Below are 22982 nucleotides of genomic sequence, written 5' to 3' on the forward strand. Positions count from 1 at the left end.
TGTGTCGATTCTGACGTCTAGATAAAGAAATTCTTCGCGGCTCTTGCAAGAGGTCACTACCACAAGAAGATGCTCGTGATGACATGGCGACAGAATGCCTGAATTTACTTACAGGAATGACAGCCGATAAAACGAATCGTTCATGATCACGAGGAGCCCATACTCCCCAGAAGCCGGCGGCGATGCAGTCGGGTTCCGGGGGGGTCAGACGCACGAATGCTTTCTTATTCGGTCCAACCACTCACATTGGTTGCAGTTCGTGGTTTGGATATACTGGATCGGTAGAAAGGCAAGATGAATTTGTGCATCATCTTTGCTCGCGGTAAAGCTCACAAGGGACGCTTTTAAGCCGGCAGCGTTAAGTCGACTCTGACGAAGCTCGCAGCATCACCACTTTTTCAGACGGAGAGAAGAAGATTTCTGGGCAACAATTGGGTATATCAAAGCGCTGAAGACGCATTAAGCGATTGTGTTGATCAGACAATCTGAAAGCTCCTCACTTTGCAATCGAACGACCACGTCAACAGATTATCCATAAGCCGCCCACGACTGCACGACATTCCCGCTCCGACTCTCTCGTACGTCTGGTTCCATTTCGATATCCTCCTCAAGATGATAAAGTACTCGTTCACCGATAATTTGTCATCCGGCCATTTCATCTCCTTGGTACACAGCAAAAGAGCAAATAGAGTACCTGCAAACTTGCCAGGAGGCTCAATCTCGTCAAACCGAACTGTATTCTCCCAGTTCATGTTATCAGGTTCCGTCATCGGCTCTGGGAGAACCTTCATCTTCTGCCACCAGGACGATTTTCTCAGCTTCCTCAGCTTCCCTGCCGGCACCAGTACTGTGTCCCCTTTGAACGACATATTCCCGCAGGTTTCCCACTGTATGACGATCGATAAAGGCGCGGGTTCTGCAGTATACTCGAAGAATCGAATCCTGGCCATGCTGGAGGCCCACGACCACGATGGTACGGCCACAGGGTTCTCGGCTTTTCGTGCTCGGCCTTTGACAACCCGCCACATCAGCTGTGTCTGCAATTCCTTCTCAAACATGCCGTGTCTGTACGGTGTCCCGCCATCTCGCTTCTGTATTGCGGTTCTGAGGCTTTCTAATGACTGGAGCCGGTCCTCGGGATGCTTCAGCTCACACATCCCATGGTGCTGGATGATGTCGAACCATTTTCGATTGTCTAGATTCCTCGTTGGAATATTCTGGACCCCGTCGGGCCCTATACGAACTGTCCGGCATGACCAGACCGTATCGAACAAGGTGAAAAAGACGATGCGCCGCGCCATGAAAAACTCCTGTGTGACCCAGGCCCTCCCGACAAAGGTGCCGTATATCTCATCTGGATCGGTCATGCTGTTGTAGTCCACGCAGTCAACATACAACACTGTGCCATCAGCGACTCCGTTTGCATCATGGTAAGGGATCCGGGTCAGACTTGAGGAAGTACAATTGCTGAGAGCATTAAAGAGGCCCTCCTCAAAACTCCACCCTTGTGAATCCGCAATGACAAGGCTTGCGCCCTCAATCACGCTGCCCAGCTTTGTTGATTCACGGAGCCCCTCTTCGGCATCGTCTTGGACAACGCAGAGTAAGTCAATCCAGAAATACCGAAACCCTAGCTTTTTGGCCATGTCCATTGCGTGCTGCAGTGTCTTTGGAACTTTGGTCCAGGGAATACCCTGCGAATGATCCTCAAGGCTCGCGCGGGTTGTGCGGAAGGAATCTTTGACGAGCGCCGAACGGTAACTGAACACGACGTAATGGCCGCGCGAGCCGTCTGTATTGATGAGACGAACAGGGTCATGATCCTTCTCACTGCCAGAACTAGGAGGCCCGAGGTCGATGACGCGTGTTGGCAGTATCGGCTCTTCTTCTTTGTCAAACGGAGAACCTGCCACTGTTTCTAGGCAGTTTGGGTGATTCTCTCGACATGTGGTGAGTTGATGCCGCGAGCGAGCGAACGTTTGTGGGCTTCCGGTATAGAGCACCGGCACTCTGCCCACTATGCGTTGAAATGTATGAGGGCTCTCTACATGACTGACGATGTTAGAACGCCGTGATGCCAGTAAGAGTGACGACTGCTCCAAGTATCTTGAAATGAGCCGTACCTTCGTCAGTGTAGAACCGCAGCGTACAAGGGACATAACCATCTCGCGGAGTAGCATGTGGATGGTCATCAACAGGCATCCAAATCAGCATCCCCATCAACGGAAACTGGTCCTCCACAGGATTCGAAGTCATTGGCGTTGCGGTCCCATACGTCCACCACGGACTGAGAAAGATTGGCCTCTCGGCAATGCCCTGGATGGTTTGATACTGCATCCTAAAGGCGCTTGCAATGAGCCAGCACATGGCGCATGTGTGAATCCTCTTGGTGAGATCCAGTGCATTCTCAAAAAGACTCATGCCGTATTTGGACGTTATTGGCATGACATTCTCTAACTCCAAATCTCTCCAGAAGCTCGGCGGAGAGGCGAGTTCTGCGGTCAGTGCAGGAATCGAGATGCGGCGACAGGCATCGCAGAGGTTGTCCTTGGATGGGTAGAGTATCTTTTTGAATACCGCCTTCGAGTCTCCATCTTGGGGCAGCTGGTCCATGGGTATTGCGAGGTATGTTCAATGTGTCGTGGGCCGAGTTTGGGGGTATGTGTCAGTTGAGGTAGCCGCTGTGAGACCGTGTCGTGAGTCTTCACAGGAATCCCAGAGTCATGGCCAGATTCGGGGGTTCCCGTATCATTTCAAATCGTCAATGCTTCACCGTTGCTGCTGAACAGGGTCAGGGTGCAACCCCCCGGTCATGCATGTGATCAGATGCGTGATCGATCTCTCCGGTACGAATTGTCGCTCTGTAGGCTCCTTGTGGTTGGATTGAACGAGAGCCGCAAAGAGCAAAAGCAGAGCTGGTTTGGCAACAGAAGAAGCATCAATAAATGGAGCAGTGATGCGCACTCTGTTAAGCCTATAAAGGGGAGGGGGACAGGTGGCCGGCTCTGGCCCAATGGCAGCCCGGCCTTCAAGGCACACCAGTAGGACACCGTGGACCCAAGGCTTACTGTCGGGTATTTGTGTGCTATGGGGATTTTGCTAGTGGGATCAAAGCAACTGACAAGCTTCCATTGCCATCCATGAAATAGAGGCCAAGGGGGTAATATTGAGTCCATCCTTTGCGCAAAGCGGTGCTTTCTTACACGACGTGTGCACTACCTATACACCTGCCAGGAAACAAACTCTTCCAATTTAGCCATATAATGGACATCAATTCTCCCTAAAACATATGAACTTTCTTCGCCGAATGAAACATTGCCGGCAAAAAGTCCCTCCTCTCATTCAAATTCTCAATCGCCTGCCTCAGAACGGGCGGTGTATCCTTCAACACAGTCGCACTCAAATGCTTGTCGAAATGCTTCGCCTTGGTCTCAGCAACCTTCTCTATAAACGGCAGAATATCCCAGAAATGCGACTTCTCGCCGTCGTCGAAGTCGCCCCTGTCTTTTGCCGTGGTTGCTGTGGCCGTAGAGCTGGAACTGCGAACAGTCGGCGGCCGCGTCGTTGGTCTGGAGTCCTGATCTCCGATATTTGATACCGAGTCCTCGGGGCGGAGTTCTTGGACTGGTAACATGTCTGGTGTTTCGTAGCTTGACGCAGTGAACTGAGACTGAGGATCGAAGGGAGCGGACCACATGCTGTCCTGGACGATGCTGAGTGAGGAATTCTGGGAGAGAAACTCCGAATTCGGCGGCATCGTCTGCGGCATCTCATTTCGTTCTTCCGCGTACTCGTCCACATAGTCGTACTCATTTTGTTCGTGGTCGATCGGGCCGTCGTGGGAATCAATCGTCTCAAGTAAGCTTTCCCGACTCTCCTCGGGCTCATCCTCGTCCTCTTCATCCACCGTCCTGAGATCACGCATTATGCGACCAATCAGTCGTCTTCTCTTGAGCTTACGCTCCTTTGATTTGAGGAGCATCGTCAATATCTTGCACATCTCCTCTTTCTTTCGGTCCATGTACATGTTCCACGCGATGACCAACCCATTCTCAGGCGTGCAATTGTCGAAATTGATCTCACTCGTAGGGATGCGGTAACCGTAGAATGGGTGTGTCGCGCCTAGTTCGAGATGGCAGAGGAACCAGTTGGCGTTGGATACGCCTGAGCATCGCGCGAGCACCCACTCGCCTGCCACAAGCCGCAAGTCGTCTTCCTGGATAAACCTGATCATGCCACTGATGGTTCTGTTTTTGTCGAATTCGTAGTTCAGTTGGTTCTCGGACTCTTCCCTCTCTGCTTCTGCATTGTTTACAGCGTCATCTAGAGACGCTGACTCCGTTATCTCGCTCTCAACTTCGTTGTCATCGTCCTCTTTGCCCTTCTTCTTCTTCTTCGCCTTCTTCTTCATCTTATCCCAGAGGCCCTTGGTAGTAATTTTGTGTTCCTTCTTCTTCTCTAACTTTTTCGTCTCCTCCTTAGGAGCAGTCAAGTCAATACCGTCAATGACTTCCAGCTGTTGCTTCAGAAGACTACTCTTGCACGAAAATCGGACAACGACCTGTGCGAATCCAGTACTGATGGAGCAATAGCCGGATATTACTTGCTCTCCACTCGTTGTGTGCTCGACTTGCTGCCGAAGGCCTTCCACATCCGCCATGGTAATAATGACGCGCTGAATATCGAATATGCCCTCGATTCCTGCGTTGGTGACTATGATGGGATGCGGTGAGACTGTATTCGAGTATTCGGCGTTGGAAGAATTGTCGCTTGTGTTTTCTTCCTGCTGCTCCTCTATGCTGTACTGGACTCCCTGGATTTGCGGCGGTAGTTGATTCTTTGGGATATTTCTACCAAAACTTGCACCACGAGTAGAGGCAGTGGCCCAATTCTGGAGATATCTGGTGATTTCATCATTCGGATTTGGAACCTCAGTCTGTGCCGTGCTTTGCGAGTCAACGGAGGATTCCTCCGGAGCCGGGCCCGCCTCAGAGAGCTGTTCGACGAATCTGCTCTTTCTGCCCAAGGGAGGACTTGGTTCATTGACTTCTTCGTCGGGTGTGGGAGTCTCAGTTGGGGCCACCGCAGATACATCATCTGACGGAGCATCCTCATGGTCCGTAACTGGAGAGACAGGTTCGACCTGCTCATCGATACAGTCTAGTGTATCAACCGCACGGACAGGTATTGGCTCAGGTTCTGGTTCGAGAGCGACACGTATTGTCCCCTCTAGCGACTCGATGCTCGGATTGTATGCTGGCCTGCTAGAAGGATTAATGATGTATCCAATGAATTTGCTGATAACCTCAATCTCATTTGGCGACTCCTTTTTACTGTGGCTACTAGCCTGGCTCCCAACCTGATCCTCCGAGTGACCGATCGAAGGGGTCCTCAAGCTCTGTAGTTTGAGATTCTGAACAATGGTAGCAATAGCCTGAATCCATTCAACCTCTTGCTTTGGAGGAGTAGTCGTCTTGAGAAAGTCGATCAAGTCGCGCAACAGGGCGACAATAGCATGATATGCGTCTGTAGTCCTCGACATCTTCTTTTTCAAAGCCTCCGAATAGTGGTTCCGATTATGGAGCCTGCCATTGTCCGCTTTGTATGCCTCCTGTGTCAGAGGATACATCGAGCGACCTCGTATCGGGCTTCCTTTGTCGTGGCCTGTCCAGTTGAAGACAGACACATCGTTGTGGGTAGTAATCGTCTCATCTAGAAGTCGACACAGTGCTTTCTCATAGCCTTCTGCAGAGAATGTCGGAAACCGAACGCCCAGGATACCCATGAGAGAATACGCGCGGTCAAATGGCTTCGTGGTCCGTCGTTCACATGCTAGAGCCATCACCTCTTGAGCGCTAAATCCGTATCTCTTCGTCCCTTCAATCCACGCGTCAAGAGAAGTGATGTTTGCGAACCCAGCGATGAACTGCCGGTCCTCCTGTATCAAAGGCTTGACTTCGTCCACGAGAACATGCAAAATGTGTGCCAGGATGTTGGAGAATGCTTCCTCTTTCTCTTCAGTGCTTTCGAATCCATCGACGGAATAGCGGTCTTGTACCTCAGGAAAGGACTTGAGCAGCTCTTGAAACATCTTTTTCCTCATTTCAAGCTTCACTCGCTTCTCCGCCTTCCTTTTCAGCTTCAACAAGGCCTTCTCTTCGTCAGCAGTCGGTTTGTTGTTGCCCTCTTCCCTTCTCTTTTTCTGAACGACAATCGGGAACCGCGTCTCATCGTAGCATTCAATCAATCCAGCTGCCGCAAAGAAAACAGCTTGAGCCATCTCAGATCTGGCAGTCTCACGGGATAGGTCCTTAGGAAAGCAAAAGCCCACCAACTCCAGAGCCTTGATGAGAGACAGCGCACGCAGTACCCTATCCTCTGCATTGGCACCACTCTGGGGAAAAGGATGCTCGGGGACCTTGAAAAGCTTCTGCTTTCCTTTCTCTTTCTCGTTTGGTGTCGTCTGAGGAAATCGACTTGCCAAAGTCGGGTCCCAGAGAACCGACATTTCACGTAGTAAGTCAGCTCGTAAATCTTGATCCTTCATAGCCTCGCTTTTGGTTGGTTCCGGCTTGACGACATGGAACATTGTGTCGACTAGATTCCAAGGCATAGCAATAGACGCCAAGAGTCTGCCGCTCAGCGACTGCGTGTCATCTTCAACCGTTTCTTCCACCTCATCCGACTCCTTCTGTATCCTCGGGTACACGACTTTCGTAGCGTCGCTTGGAGCCACTGCCCCCGAGTTCAGCAGCGCAGTCATCAGGATTTCGGGCCGCCAGGTACTTGGACTGCGCTTGTCGTCGAGCGCCTCGGTGTATAGGTCGACATATGGTATGAGGTGATATAGGCGCCCTAGACTTTCCACAGGTCGAGGCAAGAACTTCCAGTCAGCGTTGACAAAGTAAGTCATTCTGCTCATGACCAGCTCTTGCAACGTCCATCCTCTTGTCGACCACTCAACTTCCGATTCCTTGCCGATATCTTGATAGCTCTGAACGTGATCCAGCTCTCGCTCCGGAATCGTCTCCAGCTTCTGATGATCGCCGTCTGTTTGTAGGAATTCGTTCCAATAGATCTCCGCGTCAGATCCCTTAGGCGACTTGTCGGGGCCATGGTCCAGATGAACCAGGGTATATGCAGACTGCGCGTACCAGTCTCCCATGAGCGACATTGTTTCAGAGTGTTCATTGTGGTTGCTCTTGTCGATACAGCAGGTATCAACCCAAAGATAGCACTTTCGCTGCTTTTGGCCAGCCATCAGACCGCGATTAAAGATCTCTTCAGCCTTCAATATCGTTTGCTCTATCTTGATGGCCGACCTCCATAGACGTAGACAGCGAATCATTTCCTCCACTGATTCTCGAAGATCCCGACTGAGCGCATCGAACTTCGGGTCTTCCAGCTCTCTGTCTCTCTCCCACTCCGCATCGAAGACTCTCTCGTAAGCAGCCTTGACGCGACTGTTGTCTTTATCATCGTTGCTTCTTACGAGCACATAGCTTTCGGTTTCCACGGTAGAGGCTGAAGTCGGGTTCCCAGCCCCGCTGCGTTTTGCCGTTTTGCTGAGCTCTCGGTATGCTTTCTTCTCCATCTCTGACACCTTTTGGCCGCGCAGAATCTTCTCTAGACTGGCGTGGGCCTCTTGTACCTCTTCATGGACCTTTTTGCTCTGGTGATGCATCTTTAACAGGCAGGCGACGTAGCAGCCTTGCTCGGCTAGCTTCTCGTCGAGTCTGTTCTTCACTGCGCAACCGTTGACGTTTTTCCTCTGCTGCGTTACCTTTTCTTTGCAGTACTTGAGGATTACCTCAACGTCAGTCTTTTCGGATTTGTACCAAACAGGGTACGACTCGGAAACATCTTTTCTGGCGTTTCGAAGCAGATCGAGGTTGACTTCGGGGTCCTTCCACCGGTGAGATACCATGCAGTACGGCGCTGATGAATCGATTTCATCAACCAACATGCGGTCAGTGATGTCGAACATTCGGTAGGGCCTCAGCCCATCGGAGCGCGACGCTGCTAAGAAACCGACATCTTGGATCCTGGTGAGGCTTTTGCCGGGTTCACGGGTGATTTCTGTTCTGAGCTGGGGAACGAGCCATGATGTGACGATACTTCTCAACATTTCCTCGTGAAATCCCATCGTTTTCAGCATCTTCTTGGCGACCAGGACTCGCTTCGAGGCGTCCTCCGTTTCGAGTTGTTCCGCCATGGTAGCGCAGCGGGTGGAGGGTAGCCCTCCTCTTCTGCCGACAACGGGATCAATTGGTGTCAAGATTCCATCGTAAATAGATCGCAAAGCTTGGAAGGAGGAACGAAATAACCAGGTGGATGAAGATATGGAAACTCGATAGATCTATAATATGCCTATCATCGCATGAACAATGCATGCGCCTAGCAGCGGCAACCTGAGTCGCGACATCTCTGCAACCGCAAATGCGACGACACTGCAGTAGTGTTTTTGCCCGTCTTTCCGGCGCCTCCTCTTCAGCTTCAATCCTGGCTAGGCTTCAGCATCTTATGCAAGTAGACTCAACTTGATTGGCCGCTAGACGACACAGACATGCCATTCAGCATCTCACCTTGGACGAGGATCCCCATAACTTGATGCAATTGGAGTTTCGCGCCCCGTAACTAATGCATCAATGCCCAAATTATGCGTGACGTGGTCTAGAAATAGCATGAATACAAGGCTGGTTGGCTGGTCTAGGGTGATATGTAACGATCGGTCGCGATTCGCAGAGGGCAAACCAATCGATCGATCGTGAGATAGCCCTGTTACTTCTTTGCTTGTGAGGGCCTACAGAATGCGACAATACACAGACGGCCAAGAATCTCTCAAAATACAACTGAGGGTTCTGCCTGCAATTGATCATTAGCCCCAGGAGAGTACATATCCTTTGACGGAGAGCTTACAATGGCATCATATCATCGCGTTCTGCGCGCTTTTGGCCGCACAATTGAAGACACCATTCTGGAATGCAATTAGTACGCAATCGAAGCATTCTCTTCTTCTCAGCAAGTCAATCCTTTTCATACTTACTTACATCTAGCGATATACACCCAGGGGATGTTCTCATCAATAATGAACGATGGCCGGGCAAAATACGACTCGTGGGCTACATTGACGTATTCTTCTTGATGTGCTACTCAGGCGAATCTCGATTCGAGCACGGCATCATCATCTATAGTCAGTGAACACCGAAGATCCCAATAACCTGCCACTAATTTCATTTGTGCGATCCTCAAAGAGGACGATGAAGCCATTCGGCAACTGCTGAAAAAGGCCGGCCTGAGACCGGAACACAAATCGATCCAGCTCGAATGTCTTAATAAGGAAGACAAAGAAGGTGAAGAGGAGCCGCGCCTTTCTCACAGATTCATGTCGTTATGCTAACACACTATCCCAATCACAGCTTTGCGAAAGTACTACTCATTAAACACAGAATCGAATGGCAACAAGCACACAATTGTCAGCCTAGGCCATCCCATAGGCCTCTCGCCAAAATGCCCAAAGTCCAAGCTTAAGAAGTATACCATCGTTCTACACAAGGGCCACACTCCCGCTATGCAAAGTAAGTGAAACAGTACCCAGGTCATAATCCTACAAAGTAACTTTTGTGTTAACACGTCTGCTTCGTATTAGAAGAGATACTGCGAGGTGTCATGCAACACGGCGTCGTGAGATTGCTCAGTGATGCCCTCAAGCTTGGTATTGTTTCGACCGCCGAAATCGTCAACAAGATCAAGGAAACCGTCCTTAAAGGATCAAGTCTAGATTCTGTGACGACCAAGTCTAAGAATGCTTTGGCCTCTTCAAACTCCCGAAGCAATGCCTTGCCGGGAGATAAAGCCTAGATTGTGGAAAAATAAATGCCATGGGTGTCTGTCAGCGTGCCAAAGACCTTACAAGATATCTACTGTTCTGTGATCGCACAGGCCGTCGGTAGCATTTGCCTAGCAATAAAAAGCACAATATTGTTGGATACAAGTCTTTCAGAGAGCCTGCTCTTGACCAGAAAAAGAAAATCGTTCGTATCGCAGTTACTGCCTCATAAGTGCGCCCTCATACAAGTTCAATATCCTCCAGGTCCTCCTCCATTTTCCCATCCCAACCGGGCCATTGCCCCCCCTTGAGAGCACCGCTCACCCAACATGGAGCCACCAGAATATGGCCGCCAGGATGCTCGAGACTTTTGCGAATCACGTACGGTAACTTCTCGCCAGTAAATAACGCAACCTCATCATCTCGCTGTATCATCGACGTTGACATTCCAACTCTTCCGCTTCCCGTCATGAAAAGCGACCTGCCACTTACAAGCTGCAAAAAATTGACTGTAATCTTTCGAGAATCGCAGACTTGTCCCCCATTCAAGCCGTAATCCCATAACTTCTCCATACCAAAGTTGTCCTCGTCCCATATCAAGTGGAACCAAGAAAGTATTTCTTCGGCTTCGATTCTGGTAATATCGGATATGAGGGAAACAAGCTGGAGCATCTGAGGATCATGAGGACTCGCTGCCCCTGTTGTGAGTATCCATTTCCGCAAGACTGCAAGGGCCTGCTTCGCGATATCGATATCGAGAACGCGAGACCATGGTACCGGGAGAGGCGCTACAACGGGAAAGCTATCACTCACAGCTGCTGTAGCTCTTTCAACCCGCCGTCCTTTCAACTTGAGCACCTTGCCGTCTTCTCCCTCTACTATAACGACGTCCTCGGATATTATGGCTGGCGAGAAGCTACAGAGCCATTCTGGTATCTCAATAAGCCCTGTCCACGAGGGCACCCATGAAGGATAATTGTCCTCTCGGCCGACCTGGCATGCATATCTGAAGAACTCGACGGTATGAGTCTGTTCGAGAACGATACGTGCGGCTTCAGTGTAGACGTCGCTGTCTGATAGTGAGTAGTCTATCGTCAGTTCGCTCAGACTATCGGGAAACATGGCTCTTATGGCAAACAGCTTATCCTTGGCTATTGTTGCCCTTGTTTTACACAAGACATCAAAAATCTGGCTTCCTAGCTCCGCATCGCCATTTGTGTGGAAAGTGTCCAACATATGTAGACTATAACGCCGGTTCACTCTGCTGTTGTTCAAAGCGCTGAAGACGAACATCGGCGGAACCATACTATGGCTCTGGTAAAACAAGTCCAGGCGAAGCGGAGCAGATGAACCGCACAGAATGAAGCAAGTTGCGTTCGCGTTGGCTTCTTGCACTGTCCAGGCTCTCTCCCAGTATTCCATGGACGCCAACTCAGTCAAACCAATTCGAAACTGCCGTTTATGGCCTGGAGGAGTGTTAACACTGTAGGTTCATGCGGAGGAGGGGAGTCAGATGGATCCCACTTTTGAACACGGGCAGCAGGCCAAATGGCAACAGTATCACCGCCGCAACAACCAGCATGATACACGCGCAGACACACGACGTGGAAACGGTCGCAGTCCCCAAGAGAAGCCTTGTGAAGGTGCTGTCCGCAGACCTAATACCTGAGGCAAGTCTCGACTGCAGCCTCCAAGCAGCTGAGAATGTCCAGCTGTACCACCTCAGCCACTTGAGCGCAAGAGCAGCTGCGTCGGTCCCCGGCCCAAGCCATATGTTGACACGCTCTGCGTTTGCGTACACTTCAAACATGAGCTGTACCTGCACTGACTTTTCTGCGTCATCCTTCTGATTGATGCAGATGGCATCTATCCAGAGATTCCTGGAGGACTCGGGCTTGCTTGGGCGCAGCCTGCGCATCACATCTTCTGCATTCTTCGTGACGCGGTATTCTTGGCCATTGGCATATACTGGGCGATCGAGTGCCTGTCCAGACCACGTATATGAGATTGCCTCGTACGGCAGAGGCTCATCCAGCGACGTGGTGATGAGGTCGAACCGAATTTCGTCGCTGATGTTCGCAGCGCCATGGAGCTTGATGACACGGATGCTGCGCGAGTCAGGAAGCTTGGGGTGCGTCTCCTGGCCAGCCATTCGATGTTGATTCTGTCACGGGGAAGATTGTCAAAGTTGCGGTGCGGCCGTTGAATTCGAGTGGACACATAGCTGGAGGAGCTGCATCTTAGCTCGCCATTAGTCTCGGTTGACAGGCAAGGCAGACTGGGACGCTCGGCGATTGTGAGGCCTCAGTTCCATGTCCGAGATATCAGGCAATATCAGCCATCAACGCGTTCCTGAAGCTTCCGCAGGCACAGAGCTGGAAACGCTATTGGTGTCCACTTGTCCAATTGGCAGTTCGTTTACCATTCAGCTCTGAAGTCAACCTCAAGATACGTCAATTCCCCATCCCGCGTTCTCATCGTGCAGATTATCGGTCGACATGGCGGGGCAGATGAGGGGCATTGGGCAGGGGCACATCAACACAGCCGCCCCCTAAACCATCTAAACATGCTGTCTTCACAGAGATATAAGAGGCCTCTGTCTTCTCTATCTCGGAGGTAACAGGATCATTAATCAGTAAACCCAATCAAACACAACAGAAAACCACAATGTCGTTTTCCGCTTCCGCTCAGAACTTCTACCTGGAGGATGGCCACATCCTCCGCGCCACTGTCCAGGACGAGGAGGGCAACTGGCAGGAGTCTGCCATTGACCTCGATGAGTTCATTGGCAACGAAGATGGCTGGTTCATGTGGGATGGTGTCAGTACGTATATTCCTCTCCTTGCTTCCTCTCCTTGCGCACGTCTCTCCGTGTGGCTCGGGCCACCTGCATAATCTGCCCATTGATCCATGTCGTAATCATGCTCATGAGATGGAATGCTGATATATGGTCATGTGTAGACTTCTCTCACTCTGCCAACAGCATCCAGCTGGACGGTACAATGCTGACCGCCGAGCTGCCGATGCGTGATGGAGGCTACCGTGAACGACAGGGTGTCAACCTGGACGACCGAATCTCCAACCAGAACGGCCGACTGGTGGTGAGTCTATCTTGCCTATTCGTTTCCTGGCGCAGGAAACATGCAGCATCAGCAGACAGCTAACTTGCGTATGTGATGTAGTACAACTGATCAATGAGAGTGTATTCACAGGCGGGGCATAAATCGCCAAGTCTCGAGGGGTAATAGCAAGCGAATCAACGCAGGCACCCGGAGACTCCTGTCCGTACAATAAGACAGACTCAGGTCTGCAAATACGAGTGTCTATAGGATCAATACACTACCAATGCTGTACCCAATGCGTCCACACTCCGTGAATAGATGCGAGACATGTCTTGCGGCCATGTCAGTCAGCCGTCAGACAAGATCTTCCCGAGTTGCCGATTAGCGACTGCGGGATATCGGCAACTACATAACACATGAGACATGTCACGGGTGAAGAGTCCAAATGACATGGAGAAACAGCATCTCCGGTCTGACCTGACCTACGAAGTAGACTCAGTGACATGTTACATGACTCAGTGACATGTTATATCAATGTCTCGGAGCATTTCAGCGTCACATCACAGCCACCGACAGCTTCGGGTCAGCGATACCTGCTTCAACCGATCAAGGGCCTCAACCACAGTTGCAGTTCCTACGCAGTATGTCAGCGTTCTCCATTTTACAAACCTTGATGCACAAGCACTATAAGATGTGCCTGCAGCATGACGACTCGTTTTTTAGCTCTTTGGAGATGCAGATATTTTACCAAGCTCGGCGAACTGAGAGGCGACTGCGTTGAATCCCTATCCCTCTGAGCTGCTCTGATATCAAGAAGTCCCCGAGGACCGGCAAGCGAGCGGCGCGGACGACGAAGAGACGGCCATTCACGGCTTCAAGGCGCTGCAGGCCAACTTGACCCAGGGCCACCAGACCGCGGGCATGATTCATCATTTCCTCTCGCTGCTCGCTACTTGCCACACGGTCATCCCCGAGATGTGGTTGGCAAACCTCCAGGTATGGAGGCACCCAACATCAACTCCCCAAAGACAATGTCTCAATCGCACTTCTAAAGAACGGTGAGAGAAAACTTTGTCAGTCAATGAGAATTATGCTAGGAATCATTATCCTGTATTGACCTCTATAGGACCGTACAGAGGAATTCGTATAAAGGGAGGCGGCTTCAGCGCCGTGCAACCCTCTCCACACTCTTCAACCCAAGGCCCAAACTACATCCAATCCCTGTCTTTACCTGAGCCACATTGTAACTTTGCCTACTCGATATGCCATCACTCATACATACTCTCATACTCGCCCTGGGTATGCTCCAGGTAGCGGCGGCCTCGGCCATGGCCTCAGCCCTGGCCTCAGCCGAGCTCCTGCCCGGCGATTTCCGTCCCGACTTATACCAGCGAGCGGTTGACGCCGGACTTGCTGGGCTCTGCACCTGTCCCAACCTCGTCATCTGCTTGGGCGAAAAGTCCCAGTGCACTCAGGACAACAAAGGGGCCATCATCTGCTGTAACATGGGCCAGAGGGCGTTCAACGGGCAGTGCGCTGATAACACAGCCTCTCTCTGTGCCGACGGGACGACCGTCTGCTCGGGACAGACCCAGTGCGTCACCGACAACAACGGACTCACGTTCTGTTGCGCTGCAGGCCAAAAGGGAGTCAACGGCCGATGCATCAGCTCTTCAGTCAACCTTTGCTCTGATAATCAAGTCATGTGCTCTGGAGCCACACCGCAATGTACCGTCAATGTCAGCTTCACGTTGAACGCCACTACTGGCGGCACCCCCAGCACCATGGTCTGCTGCGCAAACGGACAGAAGGCATTCGACGGCAAATGCTACCCTGGCAATGCAAAGCTGGTGCCTTGCGGCATCAACGGGCCATGTGACTTTGGTAATGGGTATTACTGCGCATTCGCTGCTAACAATACCGCAGCCAATTGTTGCAAGCAGGATTCGTACCTCAAGGGCACCTTGTGTGTCAAGAAGCCATAGGTCCAGTCCCTCGGAAGATATCACAGCCCATCTAGATAGGATTCCCTGGTTGAAATGCTTGAGATGGTTACGAGTTTGGATTAATGACTGCATTTCTTAGGGAGGATATCTAAGTTGTCGAATGTATTATTCAACATGTGTTGGCCGCCCCCTGTGATCTCTATATATAAAATCTTGTGAACACCGCCGAATTAAGCAGTATTTAGAATGATCTAGCTGTAAAAAATACAGATGAACCATTCCACAGAAACAAGACGTGAAAGACATTTGCTCTGGCTAAGTGCGAGAAGGCGTTCAAGCCTGCAAAAGTAGGCGGTGTGTAGAACGACGTAAATCCAAGCTGAAGAAGACATCAGTATATGGGAGACGCAACTCGAATGGCTGCTAATATACATCTATTAATGTAGATATCGCTACCTTGTATGATCAAAAACTGTAAAGTAGGTGGTGGGTAACAGAAACTAAATACGTAAACGATTGTGTATCCCCTACTTAACTCCATCCAATATTCCATCCAAAGAGAAACAGTGAACCATATGTTCCTTGATGAACTAATCCTTCAGCTGCTTCTCAGTAGCCACAGATCAAACATCCCGCTTGGTAGAGCGCAAAATCTCCAACAGACCCTTCGGGGCATCGGGTGCAAACAAAAGGCTTCCACTGCCGTTGCTCCGATCAATCAAGTCCCGTCCACGCACAAACATTTCCTTTTCATAGGCCTTGACTGCCTCATCCAGGTGGTCCAAGCCGCGCTCAACAATTTGAGACGCCAGAACCAGGGAGTCGTACATCGCACAGTTGACGCCCTCTCCCACGAACGGCGTCGAAACATGAGCGGCATCGCCGATAACAGTAATTCCCGGAACATTATCCCAAGAGAGCGCAGAAGAAGGCATATGATAGAGCGGCCAGGCTCTGAAGGAACCCTCACAGTTCGTAATGATGTCCTTGAGAGAAGAGCCCCAAGTACCGAAAAACTCAGCATTGGTGACGAAGAAGTTGCGCGCATCCTCTCCACTGCCCTTGGTCAGATCCACAGGTCCTTCAAAAACAAAGTCCTCGTCAATGGTCAAGCCGAGATAGACGCGGTAGGATCCGTCTCCTTGTCGCTGTGCGGAGACTTGCTTCTCCTCTCCCATTGCAATGAGATTCCCACGTCCGACCAGGGCATCGAGGATGGGATGGAACGGGTTCGAGTTGGAAATCTTGGCCTCAAGGTAATGCTTCGCACACTATAGAGGCTTCGCCTGAGTGAGCTATCTCTGGAGTTAGTAGGGTATCAAGGATGGGATGGAACGGGTTCGAGTTGGAAATCTTGGCCTCAAGGTAATGCTTCGCACACTATAGAGGCTTCGCCTGAGTGAGCTATCTCTGGAGTTAGTAGGGTATCATGCGAGAGACTTTAACCTCTGCTTACCAAGTGCTGTGCCTTGCTCCAGGCACCATCTGCGCCAACAACCAGCTTGAACCCAGATGCAGTTATACCATTCTTGAAGGTGATGTTGATTTCTCCAGAATCATCCTTGTCGACAATGGCAACAGCGTGATTCCACTTAATCTTGCTCGCCGGGATAGACTCAATCAGAATCTTGCGCAGCGCAGCGCGGTCAATCTCGGGAGCATCATCGCCCTCGCCAAACACCATCTGCGTAGTGCCAGTCTTGTCCTGAACGATTGTTTGAGCGTCCTCCCAGCGGGAATACTTCTTGAACTCTTCAAATAGCCCCGCCTCCTTCAAGACAAGCTGGCCGGTTTTGCCGTGGATGTCGAGGGAACCGCCCTGGGACCCGACTTCTGGGGAGGCGAGGCGTTCGTAGACGACGTAGTCTATGTTGTTGACCTCCAGCAGGCGAGCAAAAGCAAGGCCGCTGGGGCCGCCGCCGATAATTGCGATGGTTGGAACAGACATGATGAAAAGGGGGGTAATGGTAATATAAAGCTGAAATGTAGCGGATTGTTTGTGTCTCTAGTGTATATTGAAAGCTGAAACTGTAGTGATTTGGGTGTTATAAACAATTCACGAAGTTTAGAATGACTATATAAGTCCTTTCATGAAGCCGATCGCATCTTGATATCCAGAGCCCTTGTCCCGCCCTCAGCCAATCGAGCCCCCCGCTGCCGGACATCTCGGGGTCAGGATACGGCTCCACGCCGGTCCTCCGGGTAGCGCTTCGGATTCAACAGCCGGACGCCATCCGGAGATTAATGAGCTAGTAAGGGTATCCAGGGATGCCTCCTGTCTGGGGTGGAAGCGGGTAGCAGTCGCGAGCCCATCGTGGTCTGGCCTTTGTTGATGCGTTGTTGGCGACGCGGCATAGACGGAGCCGAAACAACGGTAAGGAAAATATCGCTTCATGTGTATCATGTAAATGGCGGGCTACGTACTTGATCCGTACTGTAGATCCCGACAACGTTAGTCTTTGTCCAATACTGCGGTGATGTGGCTGCAGTGGTATATGGATATGGGTCGTGTCGTGGACAGCAAGATGCGCATCTCTTTGCTACCAAGGCTTGATAAATCGGCTTTCACTCAAGAAGAAAAGGCGCTTCATGTGGGACATTCCCGTATTGATCCGATTACATGCTATGCTTTTTGCCAATACGAAGGAATGAAAGCATTAACCCAAGAAAATCTCATCTTACCACTGCCCGTGCCTCGTATTGCATCCTCCCCAGTATTAACAAGACCTTCATTCCACGAGCCTGGTTAGGACTCCCCGACACCAATTTGAGCCATCACCATGGTCCAATACTGGCCCTTCAAGTCCAGGAGCTCAGAATGAGTACCCTTCTCGATTATCCTTCCGCCATCAAGTACATAGATGCAGTCCGAATGCTGGATAGTAGAGAGCCGATGTGCTATCGATATAACAGTCTTCCCCTGAGTCCCCTCTCCAATGGCAGCCTGAATGAGCTGCTCACTTTCACTATCCAAGGCACTAGTAGCCTCGTCGAGAAGCAGAACCGGTGTGTCCATAGCAATCGCTCTGGGAATCGCAATGCGCTGTTTCTGACCACCAGACAGTTGCGTGCCACGAGATCCGACTGATATCTTCACACCATCTGGAAGCGAGAAACACCATCTGGAAGCGAGGAGATGAGGCCTCGAAGCTGGGACTGATCAATCACGCGCTCCAACTCATCCGGAGTCAGTGGCGTAGACCTTCCCAAGTTGATGTTCTCCTCAACCGTGCCGTGATAAAGAACTGGCTCTTGGCTGACAAGAGAGAACAAGCTGCGAGTACTCTCAGGCGAAGAGTTCTGAATGGGCGCCCCTGCAATAATAATCTCGCCTGCGATAGGTTCATAGAAGCGCTCCAGCAGCTGAATGATGTTGGATTTACCACAGCCAGAAGGGCCGACCAAAGCGATCGATTGGCCCCTGTGTAGCTTCAAGTTGAACTGCTTCAGCACACGCTGAGACGGCCTGGCAGGATATGCAAAGTCGACGTTGTGAAACTCGATGAGAGGAGTCTGCTCGTCCAGCACGGAAACGTCGGGCGCTGCTTGATTCAAGTTGGACACGTCTGGCACGGAATCTTCCAGCTCGTATATCGCGCGAGTCGATGATATGCCTTGAGAGATGTCTGCATAACACGTGATTGGTATTCAAGATGCAAGCCTACGAGCTCCTTTAAATACATACCTGGACTGTTAGCAAAGAATTGTCCCGTCGTTTGCGCTCCAATCACTATGGATATGAAGACGATGAAGAACTGCGTGGTGGTATACTCTCGAAAAGACAGCAGGCGGCCTCCATACCTATTACAGCGTCAGTAGTGAGGATGTAAATATTGAACCTCATTGCTCACCAGAAAGCCAGCGCCATGCAAAGCAAATCAATACTATCACTCAAAGCAAACCAAACCATACTCCGCACCACATATCTCCAGGCCTTGCGGCTATACTCTTCCAACAACTTTCAACCGCCTCTTGATCAAGGGCTCGGTGCTGAGGGGCCGACACAGTACGGATCGCTTGAATGGCTTCGCCCGCAAAGCCAACGCTATCTGCCAACATCGCGCCAGCTTTTTTCCTCAATCGAGTTTTGCATTCTTTCGTGGACAAGTCCGGCTCCGAAGATGAACGGGAAGCCACCAAACAGGACCACAAGACCAAGTTTCCAGCCTGCAGCTAATGCAAGGATCACGCAGCTGAGCAATGCGACGCCGACTGTTATAATCACTGCGAGGTTGCTTCCAGCGAGGGCGTTGACAGCGTCTGGGTCGGACGACAGTCGAGATAGCAAGCTCCCTGCGGAAGTTGCCTCGAGGTCAAAGAATGCCATGGGCTGGGACATCATAGACAGCAGCAGCGCCAATTGGCACTCTTCTGGTCTCTCTTCTCCGTCGACAAGTCCTGTTCACTAGCCTTTGGACGGCCGATGCTGCTACCAACTGCGATTTATGAAAACGTTCCGCTGCCTGACTACCAGTATCTTCTCGGCTACCATCCCCATCGAAACCAACCCGTTCCTACACAAAGCGGCTCCTCTCACGTATTAACCTTTGGCGCCCACTTCTTCATCCAAGGAATGCAACTCGCAAAGCTCACCGGCGCAGTCCTCAACCTCCTCGCCAGCCCAGGAACCGTTTCAGGCCACGAAGCACTCGCCACCAAACTCCAAACCTGGGACTCAACGACAAACGAAGCAAGTTCCCTCACCTCAAAACCACGCGAAATTTCCCCCTTACTAACACCAGGAACCAGCTCCTCCTCCGCATCTTCAACACCGAATCATCCAGCTCAACCCCCCACCAAGTCCAAGAAATGACAATCGGTGTCCGCGCAATGCGCTTCCAGTACCTCCACATCCTCATCCTCCTCCTCCGCAAAGCTCCCGATAGCAAAGACCGCCGCGTCCAGGCCGCTCGCGACGCAATCATGCTTCTCCCCGATCTCGTCTCCAACTCGAGCCACGTATACAACGGCCTAGTCTGGTAAGCTCAACTACCGCCCCTCACGTCCCCATCTTATTCTTTCACTCAGAGCTATGCGTCCTGACAATCTGACTCTCCAAAAGGCAACTCCTATACTACCCCTTCACACCATTCTTCACACTATTCGGCCACATCATGGAAAATCCCTCCGCACCAACCACGCAGCAAGACCTCGACTTGCTCACCACGACCGCAACATATTTCAGCAGCATGAAGCAATTCGGCTCCCTCCCCGCTGTCTCGTCTAAGTTGGAGAAAACAGCCCTCGTCTTTTGTGATTTGGCAAGGTTTGTAACGTTCAGTGACCATACCAACGAGGATGCCCATGACCTGCAGTCTACGGCGACGGCAACAAGCTCAGAAGACTCTGTGGTATTAGAAGTAAGCTCCGACGAGCCTATTCGCTCTGTCGACGCTTCATCCAGCGGGGACGGTTTCGGGCTATATACAGACGCCTTCATGGCTTACCTCCGAAATCAAGATTACAGTGCACAGTCGGGCTTTGACAACACGGATATTGAAAACTTATTGGGCTGCTTGGATTCAGAGGGACTTTCACCGCGCAAGCGTAAGCGATCATTTGAAAACACAATGGACTGGTTTTCTTGGGACACATACTACTACAAAGATGAATGATAGACGTCTATGATTTTTGTCTATTCCTTGACCGTGCCATAATAACCCGCCTTCTTTGCTTTCCCTGAACCGTTTGCATGCCTAGTAAATACAATCCCACAACGCCTTTCACATGATTATCCCTTTGCGGTTGAAGGGATAAAGCCCAGAATAGTCACAACCGCCACCCAAGAGGACATGAAATAGCACCTCAGTGCAACCCACTCTCACCCGTCTCCGCCATGTACTTCTGGCAGCTCAGCATTATGTTAAGCTGCTCGCTCACTTCATCCAGTCGGCCAAGCACGGTACGGTTGCCATCAACAAAGCCCATGATGGAGTACTGAATGCCCGTGTCTGCACAGAATTCCTTGACCAGGGTCTGCGCTCTGCGGAAATTGTGTCGCGGCATCCTGGGGAACAGGTGGTGAACAGCCTGGAATTGCAATCCGCCGTGGATAAAGTCTAGCCAGGCAGGGCATTCCACATCCATTGTGGTTCGCAGCTGTCGCTGAGCAAAGGATTCGTTCTCACCCAGGTCCGAGGTCGACATGCCCCAATGCGAAAGAGTAATCTGGACATGCAGGGGCATGGTGATGATGTGAGACACCAGGACAAAGGCCACGCGGATGGTCCATGTGGGCAGCGAGCGCCAGAGCAGGCAGTATCCAAAGAGAATCCAGTAGCAGGTGCAAAAAGCTATTTCCGTGGGACGGATCCACCAAGCCTTGGTAGATCCCAGCGAGGACGATTTGCCGGACAAGAGGTGCAGCCACGAGAGAAGATAGAGGTTGAAGCGGGCGATGCCCATGATGGGGTAGTAGGTGTACTTCTGGTAGGGGACAAGGGCGTCGGCGACGGCATCCCAGACAAAGGTGAAGTCGTAGTAGCTGGATCGCAGCGATCCGAAGAAGGAAGGGCACGTGGCGAAGAGAGGGACATTCTGAATGTCAGGGTCGTGCTCCTAGATGAAAGACAGATGGTCAATGATGGCTCATCGTTGGCAGATAGTGGCATCAAACTCACTGGCATATTTGTAATGAGATGATGGACGTTGTGGCTGCTCTTCCACCAGCCAATGGACAGGCCGCAGCAGAAGTCGGCGATGAACATGCCGATGAGCGTGTCGACAACAAAGATCTGCGTAATGGCTCGATGGCCGGCATCATGGGCCGTGAACATGATTTGATGCTAGTATGAGCGGTTAGTATGAAGGGGCACCCCAGTATACTACATAGGTAAAGACACAACTTACCCAAAACAGTCCAAGAAACACGGCCGAGGTCATGTACCAGCCATGATGCAAGGCAAAGAGGAAGCTGATGAACAAGGCCGAGTATCGAAGCATCTCCTTTCCGTATTCGGAGTACCGGCAGTTGTAGAGCCCCTCATCGCGTATCTGTTGATGCAAGGCTCTGTATCTTTCGATGATGCCCTGCTGCACCTCGGGGTCGACAGACGGGTAGTCCCGCGAGCTCTTCTCAGCACCCTCCCGCACGAACCTATTCGTGTACTCCACTCGACGTGCCGCCGGGGAATCAGTTTCTTCGGCATCACTGACAGACGAGGCGGCCGATGAAGCGTTTCGCTTGCGAAGACCCTGTCCCAGACTAGGATCAAGAAAAAGGCTGGGAATGCTTGTGTCTAGCTTGTCGACGCTATCCAGCGCAGGACTACTGCACTCAGACAGCGAGGTGGACGTAGTCGCCGAGCTCAGGTCCACAGACGATTCGTTGTCTGTGTCTGAAGAGCTCTCGGGCTCTAACAAGTCCGGAATCTCCGGCTCATTGTGGAGGTTGTATTTGCGGAAGATGCCTCCCCTGATCGGGGGAGTCCTGTTGACCCAGGGTCCCATTGGCTTCCGGCCGATCCGGTAAGCCGCCATCGTTCGCAGCGTGGAAACGGAATGGTAACTGCAGCACAACGAAAGATGAATTGTCAGCAAACCATCATGGTTTATTGGTCTCTATATGAGGCTAAATCCTGCGCAAACGGGGGCCTCTGCAAAAGAGATCTCGATCCCGCATGCCGCCCGCGCCTCGTCCCGCAGCAACTGGTGTGCGTGGGACGGCACGGCAATGCACATTTTAAGCTTAAAAGACGAGGGGCCGCCATCAATCACACTCTAAGGGTCTTTGCTTTCAATGCACATTGGACACGGCAATTGACAACGAGAACTTGTCATGCGGGCACGAGAGGCGCAGTCGGGATGGAGATGGCGCTGGGAGCAAACAAGAGAAAAAGAGAAAAAGAGAAAAGAAGAGTGGGAAATATTTACGCTGAGATTTCGTCGGTCGCGTCTCGGCCAACCATGTGCTGAATCACCAGAGAACCTCCAGGATGCTTGTCCAGCCATCCGTTGAGACGAAGCACATAGTCCTGGAAGATGACGATGGAGTCGCCATCGGCAATCATGCCTTCGACGACCCGCGGAGAGAGAACCTGATCACGGTCCATGGCTGCGGCGAGAATCGATCAAGCGAGCAGTACTGACGAGCACCAAGAGAGGAGAGGAGTATCGGTTGTTGAGGAGAATCGATAGGCTTTGTTC

At 51.4% G+C, this 22982-nt stretch overlaps 9 protein-coding genes across 9 annotated transcripts; 4 read left to right on the plus strand and 5 right to left on the minus strand.

Annotated features, from left to right (window-relative positions):
• Positions 1 to 476: 476 nt before the first annotated feature.
• Positions 477 to 8215, minus strand: BBK36DRAFT_1127410 (hypothetical protein; the record flags this gene model as incomplete). The annotated part of the gene is made up of 4 exons (XM_024891497.1): positions 477 to 2017; positions 2124 to 2604; positions 2851 to 2974; positions 3288 to 8215. The coding sequence occupies 4 exons, from the start codon at positions 8213 to 8215 to the stop codon at positions 477 to 479; spliced, it is 7074 nt and encodes a 2357-aa protein (XP_024746409.1).
• Positions 8216 to 8920: 705 nt separating this feature from the next.
• BBK36DRAFT_1127332 (hypothetical protein) lies at positions 8921 to 9861 on the plus strand (the record flags this gene model as incomplete). The annotated part of the gene is made up of 4 exons (XM_024891487.1): positions 8921 to 8991; positions 9057 to 9193; positions 9420 to 9578; positions 9650 to 9861. 4 exons carry the CDS (start codon positions 8921 to 8923, stop codon positions 9859 to 9861), a joined length of 579 nt encoding a protein of 192 aa, XP_024746410.1.
• A 208-nt stretch (positions 9862 to 10069) lies between these two features.
• Positions 10070 to 11981, minus strand: BBK36DRAFT_1127334 (hypothetical protein; the record flags this gene model as incomplete). The annotated part of the gene is made up of 2 exons (XM_024891488.1): positions 10070 to 11281; positions 11364 to 11981. 2 exons carry the CDS (start codon positions 11979 to 11981, stop codon positions 10070 to 10072), a joined length of 1830 nt encoding a protein of 609 aa, XP_024746411.1.
• A 515-nt stretch (positions 11982 to 12496) lies between these two features.
• Positions 12497 to 13020, plus strand: BBK36DRAFT_146210 (Cyanovirin-N; the record flags this gene model as incomplete). The annotated part of the gene is made up of 3 exons (XM_024897536.1): positions 12497 to 12653; positions 12791 to 12930; positions 13012 to 13020. The coding sequence occupies 3 exons, from the start codon at positions 12497 to 12499 to the stop codon at positions 13018 to 13020; spliced, it is 306 nt and encodes a 101-aa protein (XP_024746412.1).
• Positions 13021 to 14153: 1133 nt separating this feature from the next.
• On the plus strand, positions 14154 to 14876 carry BBK36DRAFT_1127665 (hypothetical protein; the record flags this gene model as incomplete). Its single annotated transcript, XM_024891538.1, has 1 exon — positions 14154 to 14876. One exon carries the CDS (start codon positions 14154 to 14156, stop codon positions 14874 to 14876), a length of 723 nt encoding a protein of 240 aa, XP_024746413.1.
• A 584-nt stretch (positions 14877 to 15460) lies between these two features.
• On the minus strand, positions 15461 to 16785 carry BBK36DRAFT_59607 (FAD/NAD(P)-binding domain-containing protein; the record flags this gene model as incomplete). The annotated part of the gene is made up of 3 exons (XM_024898328.1): positions 15461 to 16099; positions 16219 to 16241; positions 16284 to 16785. The coding sequence occupies 3 exons, from the start codon at positions 16783 to 16785 to the stop codon at positions 15461 to 15463; spliced, it is 1164 nt and encodes a 387-aa protein (XP_024746414.1).
• A 798-nt stretch (positions 16786 to 17583) lies between these two features.
• BBK36DRAFT_1171911 (P-loop containing nucleoside triphosphate hydrolase protein) lies at positions 17584 to 19176 on the minus strand (the record flags this gene model as incomplete). Its single annotated transcript, XM_024895643.1, has 5 exons — positions 17584 to 17959; positions 17995 to 18379; positions 18475 to 18638; positions 18689 to 18795; positions 18895 to 19176. The coding sequence occupies 5 exons, from the start codon at positions 19174 to 19176 to the stop codon at positions 17584 to 17586; spliced, it is 1314 nt and encodes a 437-aa protein (XP_024746415.1).
• A 491-nt stretch (positions 19177 to 19667) lies between these two features.
• Positions 19668 to 20452, plus strand: BBK36DRAFT_1162396 (hypothetical protein; the record flags this gene model as incomplete). The annotated part of the gene is made up of 2 exons (XM_024894441.1): positions 19668 to 19816; positions 19900 to 20452. 2 exons carry the CDS (start codon positions 19668 to 19670, stop codon positions 20450 to 20452), a joined length of 702 nt encoding a protein of 233 aa, XP_024746416.1.
• Positions 20453 to 20642: 190 nt separating this feature from the next.
• Positions 20643 to 22888, minus strand: BBK36DRAFT_1171899 (fatty acid/sphingolipid desaturase; the record flags this gene model as incomplete). Its single annotated transcript, XM_024895640.1, has 5 exons — positions 20643 to 21395; positions 21458 to 21622; positions 21687 to 22089; positions 22198 to 22344; positions 22710 to 22888. 5 exons carry the CDS (start codon positions 22886 to 22888, stop codon positions 20643 to 20645), a joined length of 1647 nt encoding a protein of 548 aa, XP_024746417.1.
• Positions 22889 to 22982: the final 94 nt, after the last annotated feature.

The sequence above is a fragment of the Trichoderma citrinoviride genome (assembly GCF_003025115.1).
Source record: "Trichoderma citrinoviride strain TUCIM 6016 unplaced genomic scaffold BBK36scaffold_14, whole genome shotgun sequence".
Classification (NCBI taxonomy): Eukaryota; Fungi; Ascomycota; class Sordariomycetes; order Hypocreales; family Hypocreaceae; genus Trichoderma; species Trichoderma citrinoviride.